Below are 16409 nucleotides of genomic sequence, written 5' to 3'. Positions count from 1 at the left end.
CCGCTACGTCCTTGACTACTTAAACTAACGCTCGCGACCATCATTCCAACTCATTCAAATCCCTCTTGGGAATCACCTTCTCATGCACCCCGCGCTCGGCCGACGGCTGCACAGGCTTCCACCTCCACGCCTGATCTTTCTCGGCCCCATTGCTCACCCCCTCCAGCACGTTGGCGACATACTTCCCGATCGTGGGCAGGAACTTCCAGCTGTGGAACGAGCCGCCCGCGGCCAGGAAGAGGTTCGCCAGCCGTGCGTCCGGGTGCCGCGTGATGAGCTGGTTCTGGTCCCGCGAGATCGAGTCCCAGCAGAGTCGGAAGTGGTCGACCGGTCTTTTTCCGCCGTCGAGGACCTGAGGGATACGTTTCCGGATCAGCTGGAGGGATTCGTCTCGCAGCTTCTGCGGGATGATGGATTGATCGCGGTCTGGCGGGGCGGAGATCTGGTGGCCTGTCTCTGTGGTGATGGTGTTTGTGAATGAGGTGGCGTTGGTGAATTTGAAGATTCCGGTCCTTGTTGGGGGGAGTATTTCGCCTGCGCTCTCGCGGTTGAGTATCTGCAGTTCATCGAGGTGGTCTGAGGACAAGGGATGTTGCATATCAGGACAGACCTTTTGCACCGCATACCAGCACCGGCAACCGCCCATACACCTCTGCCTCCTCCGGCGAGAGCTGAAAATGCGCAACGCAGACACCAGCAGCTGTGATCTGCGTCTCGATCCTCTCCTCATCGGGCATGTCCAGCTCGTCTTCAAGGCTCGACATCAACCTGCTGGTCCACGCCCCCGTAGCCAACAGCACCTTCTTGGCCCTGTAGACCTTTCCATCCCCCGTCTCGACCCCCTCTACACCAACGCCCTCCTTCCCCAGAACGATACGACTCGCCTCCCCGACCTCGTACCTAACACCCAACTTGATCGCCTCGTTGACCATAATCTCCACCGCGCTCGCGGCATCCACCCACCCCGCCGACGGATTTGCATAGTACGATCCCCACCCGTTACAATCCATCTGGCCGAGCACCCCGCCCCAGCTCCCCCGCACTTCCTCCTCCGTCAGATCGAACGTGACGTCCTCACGGGCACTATCTCGAAAATTCCTCCTGATCCTCTCCGCCAGATCGCTCCCTTTCTCGTCCATCATGACCCATCCCGTCCGATGATAGACGTCGGCGTCTTTGAAAAAGGGCAGGTTCGCCCACGCGTCCATCGCTTCGTAGGCGAGGTCCATGTACAGCGGCTTGGAGTAGTCCGCGCGCACGATCTTGTTGATGTCTGTCGATGCGGCGAGGGGGGAGGGCGCGGGGCCCCGGTCGAGGATGGTTATCCCGATGGATGATGGGTCGTCGTGATGGTGGTGGCGTTGGGCGAGGTGGTATGCGGTGCTGACGCCGAAGATGCCGGCTCCGACGATGAGGATGTCGGTGTCCATGGTCAGGAAGGACCTGGTAGCTACCGTTTTAACTGTATCTGTGAAGACCTCGCAAGTTCGCTGAAGTCGTCATTCCACGTGAACGCTGCGACAGACCAGCTGGTGATGCTGCAATTATTGAGCAGCGGTTCAATGTCTGGCCTGGCAAGAGTAGAGTCGAGCCTCATGTGTCATGTGAAGATCAGTTTAGATGGGACGCTGACTCGGAGCGACCCTTTCAAGTTTAGTGTAACTGCGCCCTCCCTGGTACCTAACGGTTAAGCCAGGTACAATTCCACTGGCTAGGTTGGTGGAGTAAGATGCCGGGACGACGTTGACTTCTGTCATCCAGATTTCCAACTCCTCTCCCCTCCCAACTCCAGTCGAAGAACTCTCCAGAATCTCCTTTCTCTTTGAACCTCTTCTGTTGTACCTCATGCCACCAAAAGCATGCATAAATCTGCAGGAAGAGTCCAGCTCATCATGAGGGGTCGAATCCTATTTATTTGCTCGGTAGGTATATCAGCTGTAACGAATTCATGATATAATTCATTTGAGTATTTGCAAAGCACTGTCTCTTTACAATGATGGTAAATAAGAGTGACGACATAGATAAGATAGATAGATAACTAGAACTTATCACCTTATCGTATTATCAGACTCGATTGGTCAGTTCTGATTGGATATGAGAAATTTGACCCATTCGCTTGCTTCATCTATACTTCATTTCTATAAAACAGTATGCGATCGTATATGTATGTACCCTACAATAATGTATAGAGAAAGGACATTGCTCAATTGCATCGTGTATAGCCATAACCCGTCTATGACATAAAGGAAAAAAGCTATGTCAAGTATGTTCAAGTAACATGTTTAGGCACTCGCCGCAGCCTGCGCAGCGGGCCCCTCTTCACCGGCCACCGCCTCAACCTGGGGCTTCTGCTCAGGTTGCTGGGTGGTCTCGGTTCCCTCCCTCTCAAAGCTGCGCATGGGGTAGAAGCCCCACTTCTCGAACATCTGCCGGTCCTCGTCCCAGCCGTTGCAGTCGGTCGTGAGCATCTTCTCACCGGTGAAGACGGCGTTGGCGCCCGCCTGGAAGCAGGCCACCTGCTGCTCCTCGGACAGGGAGATGCGGCCGGCCGCCAGACGGACGATGGTGGCCGGCAGGACGATACGAGCGGTGGCGATGGTGCGCAGGATCTTGTCGAAGGGGACCATCTTGCGGTTACCCAGGGGCGTACCGGGGATGGGGACGAGGGCGTTGACGGGGAAGGATTCCGGGTGCGACGGCAGGGTCGCGACGGTGTGGATGAGTCCCACGCGGTCCGAGTCGGCCTCGCCCAGTCCCAGGATACCGCCGGAGCAGACGTTGATGCCCGCGTCGCGGACGTGCGAGAGGGTCTTGAGACGCTCGTCGTACGAGCGGGTGGTGATGATGGACGGGTAGAACTCGCGCGAGGTGTCGAGGTTGTGGTTGTACGCGGTCAGCCCCGCCTCCTTGAGCTCGCGGGCCTGGTTCTCGTCGATCATGCCCAGCGTCACGCAGACCTCCATGCCCATGGCGCGGATGCCCGAAACCATCTCCTTGACGTTCTTGAGGGACGTCTTGCGTCCGCGCATGTCACGCCAGGCGGCACCCATGCAGAAGCGGGTGCTGCCGTTCTTCTTGGCCATCCGGGCCTTCTCCAGCACGTCCTCGACGGGGCTCATCCGGGTGGCCTTGAGGCCGGTGTCGTAGCGGGAGGATTGGGCGCAGTAGGAGCAGTCCTCGGAGCAGCCACCGGTCTTGATGTTCATCAGCGTGCACATCTGGATGGCGGCGGGGTCATGGAAGCGGCGGTGGACGGTAGCCTGTGTGTCTGGATTAGTTTCTGATATACATCCATCGATATCAACAGCAAGCGTCTCCTCCAACATCCTTCCCCGCACAATCCACCCATCACATCACGACGCAGATAATATAAAAAATGCAAGCAACCATCGTACCGAAGCATAGGTCAACTGGCTCAGCGGGCTCTCGTAGATCTGCTGGATCTCCTCGCGGGTCCAGTCGGTCCGCGGGGCGGTCGCGGCGGTGGCATCCTGCAGGGCGCTGGGGAGCCTCGAGAGGGGAGACTGAGCAACACCGGCGGCAGGAGGAACAGAGGCCTGGACGGTGCCGTAGGAGCGTCGCAGGACGAAGGCCCCCCTCGACAGGGAGCGGGGGAGGGCGAGGGCCATGGTGATGGATGAGAGAGTCTGGAGGTGTAGACAGAGGTGGACTCGACTAAACAGAGACTCTGACTTATCCCGCCCTGCTCACCGCCGGCGGATCATCTTGTTCTTTTCTTGTTTGCTGTCCGCTGCGGGGCACACAAACCAACCCCTCACCGCGACGCCCGTTTTGTTGACCCCAACCGCCCGGACCAACGAGCGTGCCCGATACAGGCCATCGTGGGCCAATGACGTTGGGGAGAAAGCAAAGCCGCGTCCGGACCACGTGCGGAGATAGGTGGAAAGAGATCTTGGATGGCGATCATACACACGGCTGCTCGGTGAAGCGAAAGAGACAAAAGCAAAGACCGGAGATCCGGCATCCTCAGTGCAGAGTCCCTGTGAGTCAACGGCCGCGTCTGGCACTCGGGCATGCCCCCGCCAGGAACATAACACGTCTTCCTCGGTCCGCCTGGTGGGACGGTGCGGATGCAGCCACGTCTCGGTCCTCGGTAGCGTGCCCGGTCCGCCCGGACCCTGTCGGTCATCTCATCGACATGCAGTAGAACTGATCAATTATCAATCATGGCAAGAGAGAGATCTTTTTCTGGTGCATTTCTCCGATGACAGTTACCCACACAGGTCGGACAGTCATCACCTGCATGCAGATCCGGACTTGAGAACAGTCCTAAATGGGCAGGACCTGCCGAGGTGGACTCCCTTATCACATCAATGCATGCTCTTTCTGTATACCTAAAACATTCACATTCACATTCACTACCGAAATACATCATTAGCCGTTGTAGAGTTACATCCATCCATAGCGTATCTATGTCATCAAAAAGATAGGGTAGAGTCAAGAAACAACACATCTATGTGCGAGACCCAAGCAGAGCCGACCGGAGCAAGCCCTCCAGCTCCCCCAGCGTCCCCGGCTTCGACGTCACGCTGGCCATCAGGTACAGCACGTTCCCCAGCACCCGCGAGTGCACGTTGAACCCCCGCCCCGTCTCCGCCAGCTGCTGCTGCAGCCCCTTGGCCGCCGTCGACGTGTAGCCTGCATCTCAGTCAGCTTGTGCTCGATGTGATGTATGTGCTCAAGACCTTACCGCCTCCATGCTGGTCGCGCAGCGTGATGCTGAGTACGGAGCCCAGGGCAAACAGGCCCTCCACCGACTCCGCGTGGGACAGGTCGCGCACCAGGTCGTGCGACCAGCTGCTCCACACTTCAGGCTGCTTTTCTGATGATTGGAACGACCACTTGGCTCGATACTCGTTCCACGACCCGCTCTGCTCCATCTCCATCATCGTGTTCAGCGACGCCTTCGCGACCTCGCATCCCACGGCGTGGGCCGTGTAGCTGTGGCCGTGGAGCAGCGCGTCGCTCTTCTCCGGGCTCGAGAAGGCCTGGAAGATCTCCTCGCTGGCAAGCGTCGTGCAGAGGGGCACGAGGCCGCCGGTCAGGAGCTTGGCGTACACAGATATGTCGGGATGGATCCCGAGGAAAGAAGCCGATGTGCGTCGACCAAGCCGGTACAGACCCGTGAAGACCTCGTCGAAGATGATCGGCAGCCCGGACCAGGACTCGGGGGCTGGGGATGTGGAAGCCTGGCCAAAGAGACCGGGATTCTCACGCACCACCTGCGCAAGGGAGAACTGGAATAACGGGTCGCTGTGTGTCGTGTCAGTGAGAAGAATCTATATAGAACCGTAGGTGGGGACTACTCACGCGAAGAGCATTCCACCGGCGCCCAGGATCACTGGCTCCATGATAACGGCACCGAACTTCCTGCCCTGCCGCTGGATGAGGTCTTCCAGCGTGCTCTTGATGTATGCTTGGTAGCGTTTGCTGGCTTCGGACTCCTTTCTGCTTTCCAAATCGAAAATGGAGTTCAAGGACGGGAATTCCAGATCCGATCCCAGTGACTCCTTCAGACTTGGCGGGATCTCAACGCGCCATACGCCCTGGGACATCTTGACCTGAGGGAAGTCGAACCAGTGCCCGCGGCCGCGATACCATTCCACCTTCTTGTTGTAGGTAGACGGCTCCGAGCAGTCCATCACGCCAATCGTGTCACCGTGGTAGCTTCCTTTCAGACCAAGGATGTTGATCTGCTCTTTGCTGGCGTCCCATCCGTACCGGTCGCATGCCGCCCTCAGCCCCATTTTGATGGCGACCTCCATTCCGGTGCTGCCATTATCGGAGTAGAATACCCTCCGCTGCCTGGGGTTCCCAGTACTCTTGAGCAGGAGCTCCGCCAGCGACAGCGCAGGTTCATGGACAGCACCCGCGAACATGACATGTCCGTAGCGCCCGGCTGCGTATGCTGCTGTGAGGGAGAGATCGGGGTTGCCGTGGCCCAGTCCCTGCGTCCACCACGAGGCGGAACCGTCGAACGTCGGTTGGAGCAAGGGGGAGCCCTTCTTGTCCTCTTGGCCGTGGTCTGGCTTGAAGGTTTGAAAGTGGTCGTCGTGGGCTGAGTCGATCACTGTGATGTCCTTGCTGGTCATGCCGTGATGCTGGGTAAACGGATACCAGATCATGTCATGTGCACGACCGGCCATGGATTCCAGGCGCTGGATCCTCTCAGTATTTTTGGCGGACATACCATCCAACAGTGCTTCGATTTCCGGATCCTTGGCGATATCTTGGTAGTACTTTAACATGTTCTCCTCGTCCTTCGCAAGAGCATCCGCACCTTGGGATGGCCTCTCGGGAGGTTGCGGGAGTGGGAGCAGCGGGATGCCTCTCTTCTGGAAGTAAGTACGCAGATACTCGTGATTCTTGTAGTAGTCGTCCTTGAACAGCAGGACAGAATGTACGTCATAACCTCGCATCAAGAGCGACTCGAATGCGGAGATGGAAGACGAGATTCCTCCCAGACGGGAGTCCCCAACGAGGACCACGGGCAACCGCAGAGGCCTATACAGATCCGCCTGCGAGTTTCCGTTTGGTCCTGGGGAATGGACGCCGCCGGCAGTTTCGACGAGCGCGAAGCGCATCCCGTCGTCTGCCCAGGCGGACAGCGTCTCTCGCACGGTGCCCAGAATCTCGTCATCGCGTGCGATCTGTATGGCCGTGGATTTAGCAAACGGATGTGCAGCCTGTGGAGATATACACTTACAGTGTTAGTTTTCTGCCGGGCGGCTATATGTGGGCTGACGGGTTCGTCGAAGCGATACGGACAGCTAGTCACGATGCCCGGTACGAAGCGTTCGATATGCCTGTCGGCCCCCAAATTAAGTCAGAAACTAACGAACAAGCTTAAAAGAAGACACACAACGGGCAGCACGCACTTATCATCCGCCTCGTCCAACGGGCCTGTGGATACGGGCTTGAGAAAGCCCACCGGGCGGCTCTTGTTCAGACTCTGGACGGCGTTGCAGAGAACGGTCGAGACGATGGTCTTGCCGACGCTGGTGTTGGCGCCGTAGACCTGGTGGGCGCACAGCTTGCGCCAGAGCACCGCGCCGACGGGAGCCATGCTATGCTGCTGCTTCAACCTCCGCCTCTCTTCCACCACGAGCAGCGGGATACTCTTAAATGCATTCGGGGTATACAAAGCGAGTCAAAGGATGCCATCCGCGGGGCCGTCAGCGCGAACAATGGATTATGGATCCTGGGCAGCTCGTCTCCGATAATCGCTTCCAGACCGAGGAAGCGCAAATTTTCTACCGTTCGTCTCCGCTCCACCCCTCCACCCGCACGTTGTTGAGCCTTGTCGTCCCAACACGATTCGCCAGATGGAAACCTTCGTTGTTCTGCGCTCTCTGACTCTCGGCCTAGTTCCTAAATGCCGGGCCACGCATCTCCCCACAGATCGTCTTCCCAAGAGTGGCCGTCCCTCGGCTGGGCGGTCCCATCAACGGTGGCTCCATGTGCTCGGTTCTGGCTAGTGATATGGCTCACCATCCTCCTCGTGGCCCCTCCCGTTCAAGGCAAGAGTTGATAAGAGTCATGATCGGGTCCGAGAATCCTGCTGCTATCTCGGACATTGTATGAGAAAATGGTCTCCAAAACACTTTTCAATTCCTTCCAGGAGGCCTTGGACCGCAGAGAAGCCAAGTCCTCCCGCCGGAGATTGACTATCCTTCCGCCAGACTCCGTGGACTTCTCATCGAACGATTTCCTGTCTCTCTCCACCTCTTCTGATTTCCGTTCCCGTTTCCTGAGTCATATCAACAGTGCTCCTGACCCGTACCCCTTTGCCAGCGGTGGGTCTCGACTTCTGGACGGGAACTCCGCCTACGCGGAGGACTTGGAGAAGTTCATTGCGTCGTTCCATGATGCACCCAGCGGACTGATGTTCAATTCAGGATTCGACGCCAATGTTGGTGTTTACTCCAGCATACCCCAGCCGGGAGATATCATCATTTACGATGAGCTCATCCACGCAAGTGTCCACGAGGGCATGCGGCTGTCGAGAGCGGGAAAACGCATCATGTTTTCCCACAACTCTCCCAGCAACCTGAGGGCAGTGATACAGGAGCAATTGGCACGCGATCCGTTGATTGCAGACGGCACTCGCAACGTCTTCATCGCTATAGAATCGCTATACAGCATGGACGGAGACATTGCGCCGGTAAAGGAATACATTCAGGTTATAGATGATCTACTTCCCCACGGGAACGGTTATCTTATCGTGGATGAAGCGCACGCAACAGGCGTCTTTGGTCCTCGGGGCGCGGGTGTGATTCAAGAACTAGGAGTTCAACGACACATCTTCATCAGGGTACATACGTTTGGAAAGGCCCTTGCAAGTCATGGAGGTATTATCCCAGTACAAGAAATTGAAAACAAAATTATGCTGATCACTCGTTACTTTAGCAATTGTGCTGTGTTCTCCTCTCACGAGAGAATACCTGATCAACTATGCCCGCAGCTTGATCTATACGACAGCAATGGCATTTCCCTCACTGGTGTCGATCCGCACAGCCTACGAACTTTTACACGAAGGGAAAACCGAACCTGTATGTCTTAGACAGGTCTTTACGGGACATAATATCGCTAACAGAGCGCAGCTTCAATCTAACCTCCAAGCCCTGAGCCAGCACCTCCGACACCGGCTCGCAGGCTACTTGCAAGCCCCGGACGGGTCCGTCCTCCAGGTCGACCACGTCCCCAGCTCCCCAATATTCGCACTTCGGACCCCATTCCCCCGACAGCTCGCAAGTACCTGCCAGCGACAGGGGTTCGTCGTCCGCGCCATCATGCCACCAACTGTACCTAAGGGCAAAGAGCGGGTTCGGGTCTGCCTCCATGCAGGCAACACCGTCAAAGAGATCGACGACCTAGTGCAGACAATTGAGCGGTGGGTGAAGGAGGTCAAGGCGAAAGAAGCTGCTGCGCCTGTACCGTCACGACTCTGACTATGGCTGTGGCTATGACTATGACCAACTGATTTGTGTCTTTCTTTCTTATTGTCGGTTTCGGGAATGTGTATTTCATTTCTTAGCGAACACGGCGGCTTCTTTTTTTCTCGGGATAATGTGGCGTATACATTTACTGTATTAGAATTAGCAGCTGACTGTTATGATATGGGATGATGATCTTTGTTCCGTTCCGGGGTTGTTTGTATGTACGTTATGCTAGATCTGGCCTAGGGGGGAACTTAACTATGCAATGTACGTTATTCGATTCCTGACAAGATATACGATGTGTGTCATCCATTTGTCCAGACTATACCTATGCCAATTACGACGTGAGCAGCCAGCCAGCCAGTCAGCCACAAATACCTCCCCAAATATCAATCAATCAATCAATCAATCGAGCGCCACGAGATGGAAAGGATCATACAGTACATACCATCTCGGACTTCCCCGGTCCAATGTCCTGAAAAGATCATTTCTTATTTTAAAGAATAAAGAATTCGCTTAAAGAATTTTAACTTTAAGGTTCGGTTCGGTAGGGATTATTATGTCTGTGCGACCTAAGACGCCAACGTAGAATAGTTAGAGCCGAATATTCCAAACTCTATCCCGTCCCGTCCCCTATGTATGTATGTATGTATATATAGGGGACACCACATCTCATTCTATTTTATTCACCGCAATGCCTAGGTATTACTTAGTACCTAGATTAGGTACCTAGGTAAGTATTAAGGCCAATCGATGACCGTATCGTCGCATTCGTGTTCGTGCTCTGAGTCGGCAAACTACCTTAGTATCCCCGGGGGATAGATCGGATTGCAGTTCCATCTACCTAGACTAAAGTCTGAAGTCTAACCCGGTGACCGAGTTTTTTTAGGTCGAGACCGTCTCGAGTCGGGGATGGATGACGAGAAACGTTGGATGGTTCTAGTTTGGTCTGAGGTCCACCGTCCACGTGGAACGGGGTTGGAATGGACAAGGATGTTACGACTCGCTTATGTATGTAGGTACCTACTTACCCAAGGTACCTAGGTACTTCCTAGGGAATACATGTGCGGTCGATGTATCGGAACGATGTGAGATTTCGTTTTCTCGAAGAGAGCGGCGGGAAAGTTCGGATCAGGGGAATGAAAGACATTGGAGAAGATCGTCCCTTGTTCATGTAGAAATGTACCTCCAAAGTTGCCAGCGAAAACCCCATAATCATTCACAATCCTATGAACCGAATGACACAGCTTGCATCGTTTTGCCCTGGGGTCAACACCCCTCCAAAAGGAGGGGGTTACCGGGGCTCCGACCCTAGGTAACCACACAGTGATTGCAGGGCATGTTAGGGCCAATATGCAGAGGGTCCTCTGGATAGGCTACAGCCGGCACCATCGGGTGCAGTGGCAGAGGGCGAGGTGGCAGCACGCAGGAGGTGCGCAAAGAGCCTAGTCAGGTCACGGACTGTTGTTTGGGAGATCATAAAGCTGCACATGGGCTTTATGAGGCCTCATTTGTGAGGGTAATGATGCTGACAGGATTATTTAGTGTCGAAGCGTGAGAGAACCGAGCAGATAAGACAAGGCGCAGACGAACACACGCATGGGCGGGGGTTGCGGAAGCGTAGTCTTTCCAGAAGTTAAGAACAGAAATATTTGGTGACACCTTAATTGAGCAGAGAACAGAGACAAGGGAGCGGGTAAAATAAGGGGATCTTATAGGCCGTGTTGTATGCATCCTTGAAGATGGGTCCAACTAGTTCGAAGAATAGGAAGTATTTTCGAATAGAGATTGCCATATACTGAGTCCTCGAGATTTAAAAGTGGTCTATCACAAACGACAATTCAGTCTGCTCCTGCTCACGAAGGAGGTTGTCTGCTCATAAGTGCTAAAAGGTTGCAAATAAAGTGATTCAGACTCTGGATTCTCAGAGCATTAAACGTTGAAAGTTTCTCGTTCCGTCCGGATTTAATCTGAAGCTGTACTGCCTGCCTATCAGTACCCTTACCATTCTCTGATGGGAAACCTGAGTCATCAGAGATGTATTTCAGTTCGAAGGCCTTCCTGCATAGAAGTATAAGCATTGTAAATGCTTAATGGCCAGACTTTTCATAGTGCTCTCGAAGGAAAGATTCGGTGGCTCGGATATCAAGCAACCTTTCTCAAAATATTCTTCGTCCTCCGCAGCATTCACGACGCTTGAAAGAGGACTAAAATTTTAGCTTTTAGCGATTTAGCGAATGATATGCTGTAAATCGGACTAAGAAGCCAAGTCTAACAAACTTACAAGAGTAAAACGTCTCCAGAAGTAAGCATACACTCTCGGATGTCCACTGTAGAAGAGAATCTGTAATTGGAACGTTCTGCTCCGTTTCATGAGAGAACTGGTCTCGCGCTGCTACAGCCGCGTCTAGCGCCCTCTGTAGTCATGCAAACGTCGCAAATCAAGTCCTGAAGAAGATACGTTTAATTGTATAACATGCCTGCCACAAGAGAGTCAGGAACTGAACCTTTGCTGATATTTGTTTGAGTCAACTCTTCTTTTTGGAAAGCTCAGTATTTTTATCATTCCAAGTGTTATTGAGAGGAGTTATCTTTTTTAAATATCTTTTTCATCTGTCAGCAAAATATATTCATCTGTTCAAAAGACATGTTTTCATATCAGGAATTAGGGCAAGAACACCCTCTCTAGGATAAATTGAAATGTGTGCCCTGAGAATTGCAAGTATTCCAGGAAAGAGAAGATTCTGTAATAATTTCGCTATTGTTAGAAAACAATATCATCATAGAAATCGCTTCTAAAATAGACTTAAATAGAGGTAGACTGTTCGAGAGAAACCTTATGCAGTGCGAGCACCTATCCCACACTACAGAATGCAGATTTAAAACTGATCTTTCAAGGGCCCCAACGACTCCTCATCACAGCAAAAGACACAACTTGCTTGCACAAAGCACGAATGGCAACAGTATCTTTCTGCGTAAGGAGAATTAAATCAGAAATGAGGCCGATCTTTGAGGAGAGTTAGTTCATACTCGACAAACCTAATTCCAAAAATATAAGAGGTGAGTAATAACCCTCTTTAAGCAGCTATCCCACTGACAAATCATAGATGGTTCGTGTTTCTATAGCATCAACAGAATCTGTACTAGAAGCAAGTATTCTCCCAAGTTGTGTCGCGATGCAGACTGGTCTCTGAATGCTTGTCCACACATCTGTTGGCTGTTCATTGTGATGTGATAATGGACACTTATACCAAAATATATAGTCTAGATAATGGGGATGCATGTAAGCCAGCTTGTTGGGGGCACAAGACTAGCACATGACTGTGGTTGGGGTATGCAATATTCCAGGTGTTTTGGTGGCTGGGTTCTCATCCACATATGTACATACTGTAAAGAAAACTGAAAGAAACATCAAGATAGAAATTTGATGACACCCTCGACTGATGCTTCGAGTTTTTGAAACAGTTTCTAATGGAAATCCACCAGATTATTTATCTAGATGCTTGAAGTGCTCTGATATATCAACATTGTCAGAGTAAACAGTTAACCGTAATCAGATAAGAAAAGATCATTCCCCTTCAAGTTGGAGAACTGGAGATAAGAAGGTGGAATGAACGAATAGTATAAGATACCGAGAGAATCTGGGGAATATAAAGAGGGTGGAGAGTCTGTGAATTTAAACCTCGATCTATCTTTCTCTGTTATTCCCTCGAGACCAAATTCCCCTCCGGGGAGAAAGGCCCGGATTATGGACTTACATATGCGAATGAATCATCGCTGGAGAATTATCTGCAAGCATCTCTACAAAAGAATAGTGAATGTGATCAGTATAAAAGAACCTGTAGCTGCCTGTACCGTTCCTACCTGGAAACAAGGCAGAAGGTATCAGTCCCAGAATATAATTTCCATGGGATGTCGGATAGACATGTTCTCTCCATCTGCGTAGGGACGAGTAGGTAGAAAGAAACCGACCGGTCGAAATAAATATCCCCTTAAAAACAAATAATATCGATAAGGTGCTCTCTCCAGTACTTCAAGTCAGGTATCTAGGTAGGTCAGGTTAGGTTATGTAGATAGGTAAGTACCACTACCATAGTGAATTCAATTCCTTGACTCGCGGAAAGCTGGTAAATAGTACCAATACATACCCAGGTTGGGTAGGTAGATAGAAAATTCTTACATATGTAATAGTATGGATAGACAAGACAGGATCCATAGCGCATCTCCGTATGTAACATGCATAGTAGAGAAAATAATACGATCCATCCCCAAAAAGAACCAATGCGATGGAACCTGATAAAGTTTTCCGCAACTTTTAGGGGATATACCTAGCAAGCAGGGTAGACTAGAATCAAGCTAAGCTTGTCAAGTACCGACCTAATCCATGTATCTTGACTATTTGGGATACCGTGTTCGTGTGTGCCGCGCAATCGTATGCAAACCAGATCGAATCTGTATAATGGGGGTCGAAATAATAGGTAGTTGACTTTATTTTTTGGGTAAATCAGACCTAGCTTGAGGTTTCTGCAACTTCCCAATGAGGACATTGTACATGCCCCAGGCTTCCAGAGCTACTAGCAATCTGACCTAGGTACAGTACAGAATGTGCAGAAGGCAGACATAGAGAGATGTAGTCAAGATGATGCAGAAAAAAAGCCCTGATCCTAATTACCTACTGAGTATGTACTAGACAAGAAAGCAAAAGTCAATCCAACTCAAATATAGCAAAACTAAGTGTACCTAGATAGTTACGTACGTAGGTATGTAGGGGAAACCTCAAGCGAGGCAAGAGGCCTGAGCTTAAAAAACCTTATCATAGAACTTTTGTCGAAGGAGGAAACTGGTGCAGAAGACCAACCCGTGGCAAAAGTCCCATCACAGGAAAGAACAATAATGCCACATGGCTTGTGGAGCTGGTCTAGAAGGAACAAGCAAAAGGGAGAAGAAGACGGTGGAACAAAGAAAAAAGAAGAGAGAGATCGATTAGCTAACCTCTAAGCTATATCCAGATAGACCTGCACTAGCTGAGAATACAGAGTAGTAAGTAGGTACTTGCCCAATCTTTAGAACAAGGTATGTCGCGTCAGCTTTCCATCCCTTGAAATACCTACCTTGGATCCATTAGATACTCCCTACCTAATTCTTCCCTAGACCTAGGTAGGCAACGTTAATCGAACCCGACAAGCCCCAACGCTCCGGGTCGGGTTGTGAGGGATCCATGCTATCGGATTCATTGTCCCTGACCAATCAGCCTCACGGGACCTACTTACGGACATTGTTGGAAACAAAGAAAAGACAATAGAATAGGCTAGGTATCTAATCCTTGTCATCACTACTGTGTACTAACTACTTAAGAGTACCCCACCAGCAGAGACTTCAGCCGGTAGATGACAAAAGTACCTTCACAGTGACACAGAGCGCATGCATAGTGTGATGGGAGTGAAGAGGGCGCGTGGGCAGGTTGAAGGCCCCAGCCCAGGGGTCATCCCTGAGGCACGTTCTAAGGTCACTTCAAAAGCCCTTGGAGTGCATGATGAAGCTAGCGAGGACCTTAGAGCCTGATGATGGGATGATGGTGAGAAAGTAAGTAATCCAGTGGTTATATGTATGTGTTCACTCAACACTGCATTTAGACACCCTAATGCCTGCGGAAGAATGATGATGATCTCATTGGAAATTCTCTAGCTAGTTTTTTGTCCTCCCAATGTGACTGACTGTCTTACCCTTATTTCTCATTATATATCAATTGTCTTCGGACACAGCCATACGATTTCCGAAATTTGAAAACAATTGGTGTCTGTCAACTAAAGAGCGCCATGATCCAAGACCGGCAATACCATACGATTCCTACTGCAAAGCTGAAAGCTGCTTCGGCGAAATTGAACTGCGTAAGTTTGGCATTTTCGGGCTAAAGCTCATAACCAAAAGCAGGTTGGTCTCCAGGACTGAGAATCATGGAAGAATAAAATGTTGGAGGTTGCCGGCTCCGACCTAGCCAGCCCGGCCAGCTCGCCTACATCAACCTCCTAGAGGTCAGCCTGCTTCTTGCCTCCTACAACCCCCGCACAATCAACCTATCTTACCCCTTCTATCAAGATAAAATATTTCCAGATGTCGTCCGGATGGTTTCTTGTATCTGATCCAGCCAACGATACCTCCCTAGTAGCATCACTTTCGAGTCCCATCTCCTGCCAATTGGAAACATCGAACAAGGTGATTCATTTTTATTTAATTTTATTTTTTTTTTCTCGAGAGGCCTACACGCATACTTCAAAATGAGAATGGCAAACAATATGTCGCCGTGAGAAGAGTTTTCCCGGGCCATGACAGGCCGATACCCCCAGGCCGGCATTGGCCTGGCTGTCATACATGCACGATGTGGAAGATAATGTGTTTTGTGTTCCTGACAAGAGATTAATGTTGCTACTAACACAAAAGGGAGAAATAGCAACCAAGCAAAAGCAGATTTCTAGGATTAGTGTCCAAGCATTATGTGTCAATACATACTAACCCTTGTAACATGACTATTGTCAGCGAGACCGGCAGGGTCGCCAAACTTGCTGAGGCGGATGTGGGTCGACCGTGACCGTTGTACCCCCGGGGCTCCAGACCCTGCGAGCGTTGTGCTCGCATTAAGCGAATGTGCCTCACTGCGAGTATTAGACATTCGGGGTCCTATATCGAAGGAAAACACTGAGTGCCGTAGGTTCCCGAGGGTCAAGTTGCTGCCGCCATTGAGGCGGTTCTCCTCCTCCACTCCGTGTGGCAATCTGCCGGAGAATTAGTATGCGTTAGCATGCGGATAAATCTTACAGAAACTTTTCTCTTTTCATTAGCCAGCTGTCTCAAGGAAACAAGAATCATCTATGCTGATTCGGGCTCATCCCGGCTCGGACACTCTCCGCAGCTGCCCCCACATCGTCTCTCTATTTTCAAAAGAAATAAAGATTAACATATAATGCCAAGAACAAGGCTGACGTCTTCTGACGATCCTGCAAAGCGTCAGTAATATAGTAGTATCCGCAGACTCCCTTCAAGCGGTTGCTCACGCCATTTTGCATCCATAATCCGCTTCGTCTCCACCATACTGTCACAGGCGATGGCGGGCATGTGTCAGCCGAATATTACCACTATAACCTAGTGGTATGCCAAGAGACCTATCAGCCTAGTCAGCACACGCCGATTCGGATCTGGAAAGGGTCATAATCCCTGCAATAAAGGGATCATACTGTCTATACCCGAAACACCTATTTTTCCTTTGTTATTTCACGAAAATGTCTCGGGATCATTAGATAAAGAAATATTCGGAAGGTCTCAGCCCCTAATTCCATAAATAGTCAGATAGTTAGGTAGATTCGAACAACCAGAGCTTTCATCATTATACCTTCGGATTACGAGGTTCGCGCAGTCCGACAAATAATAATGGACAAACAGCTCAGCTTGAAGAAT

At 51.3% G+C, this 16409-nt stretch overlaps 5 protein-coding genes across 5 annotated transcripts; 2 read left to right on the top strand and 3 right to left on the bottom strand.

The window, feature by feature from the left end:
* Positions 1-40: 40 nt before the first annotated feature.
* VTN00DRAFT_8839 (uncharacterized protein) lies at positions 41-1430 on the bottom strand (the record flags this gene model as incomplete). Its single annotated transcript, XM_069435732.1, has 2 exons — positions 41-534; positions 611-1430. The coding sequence occupies 2 exons, from the start codon at positions 1428-1430 to the stop codon at positions 41-43; spliced, it is 1314 nt and encodes a 437-aa protein (XP_069285649.1).
* An 852-nt stretch (positions 1431-2282) lies between these two features.
* On the bottom strand, positions 2283-3629 carry VTN00DRAFT_8838 (uncharacterized protein; the record flags this gene model as incomplete). The annotated part of the gene is made up of 2 exons (XM_069435731.1): positions 2283-3260; positions 3396-3629. 2 exons carry the CDS (start codon positions 3627-3629, stop codon positions 2283-2285), a joined length of 1212 nt encoding a protein of 403 aa, XP_069285648.1.
* An 845-nt stretch (positions 3630-4474) lies between these two features.
* VTN00DRAFT_8837 (uncharacterized protein) lies at positions 4475-7087 on the bottom strand (the record flags this gene model as incomplete). Its single annotated transcript, XM_069435730.1, has 5 exons — positions 4475-4659; positions 4712-5274; positions 5332-6671; positions 6728-6827; positions 6900-7087. The coding sequence occupies 5 exons, from the start codon at positions 7085-7087 to the stop codon at positions 4475-4477; spliced, it is 2376 nt and encodes a 791-aa protein (XP_069285647.1).
* A 59-nt stretch (positions 7088-7146) lies between these two features.
* Positions 7147-7499, top strand: VTN00DRAFT_8836 (uncharacterized protein; the record flags this gene model as incomplete). The annotated part of the gene is made up of 2 exons (XM_069435729.1): positions 7147-7279; positions 7390-7499. The coding sequence occupies 2 exons, from the start codon at positions 7147-7149 to the stop codon at positions 7497-7499; spliced, it is 243 nt and encodes an 80-aa protein (XP_069285646.1).
* A 110-nt stretch (positions 7500-7609) lies between these two features.
* On the top strand, positions 7610-8972 carry VTN00DRAFT_8835 (uncharacterized protein; the record flags this gene model as incomplete). The annotated part of the gene is made up of 3 exons (XM_069435728.1): positions 7610-8372; positions 8431-8573; positions 8625-8972. The coding sequence occupies 3 exons, from the start codon at positions 7610-7612 to the stop codon at positions 8970-8972; spliced, it is 1254 nt and encodes a 417-aa protein (XP_069285645.1).
* Positions 8973-16409: the final 7437 nt, after the last annotated feature.

The sequence above is a fragment of the Thermoascus crustaceus genome (genome assembly GCF_041956765.1).
Source record: "Thermoascus crustaceus strain CBS 181.67 unplaced genomic scaffold VTN00scaffold_6, whole genome shotgun sequence".
NCBI classification, from domain to species: domain Eukaryota; kingdom Fungi; phylum Ascomycota; class Eurotiomycetes; order Eurotiales; family Thermoascaceae; genus Thermoascus; species Thermoascus crustaceus.
Note: the sequence above shows the minus strand (reverse complement) of the source record. Positions and strands in the feature narration are given on the sequence as shown.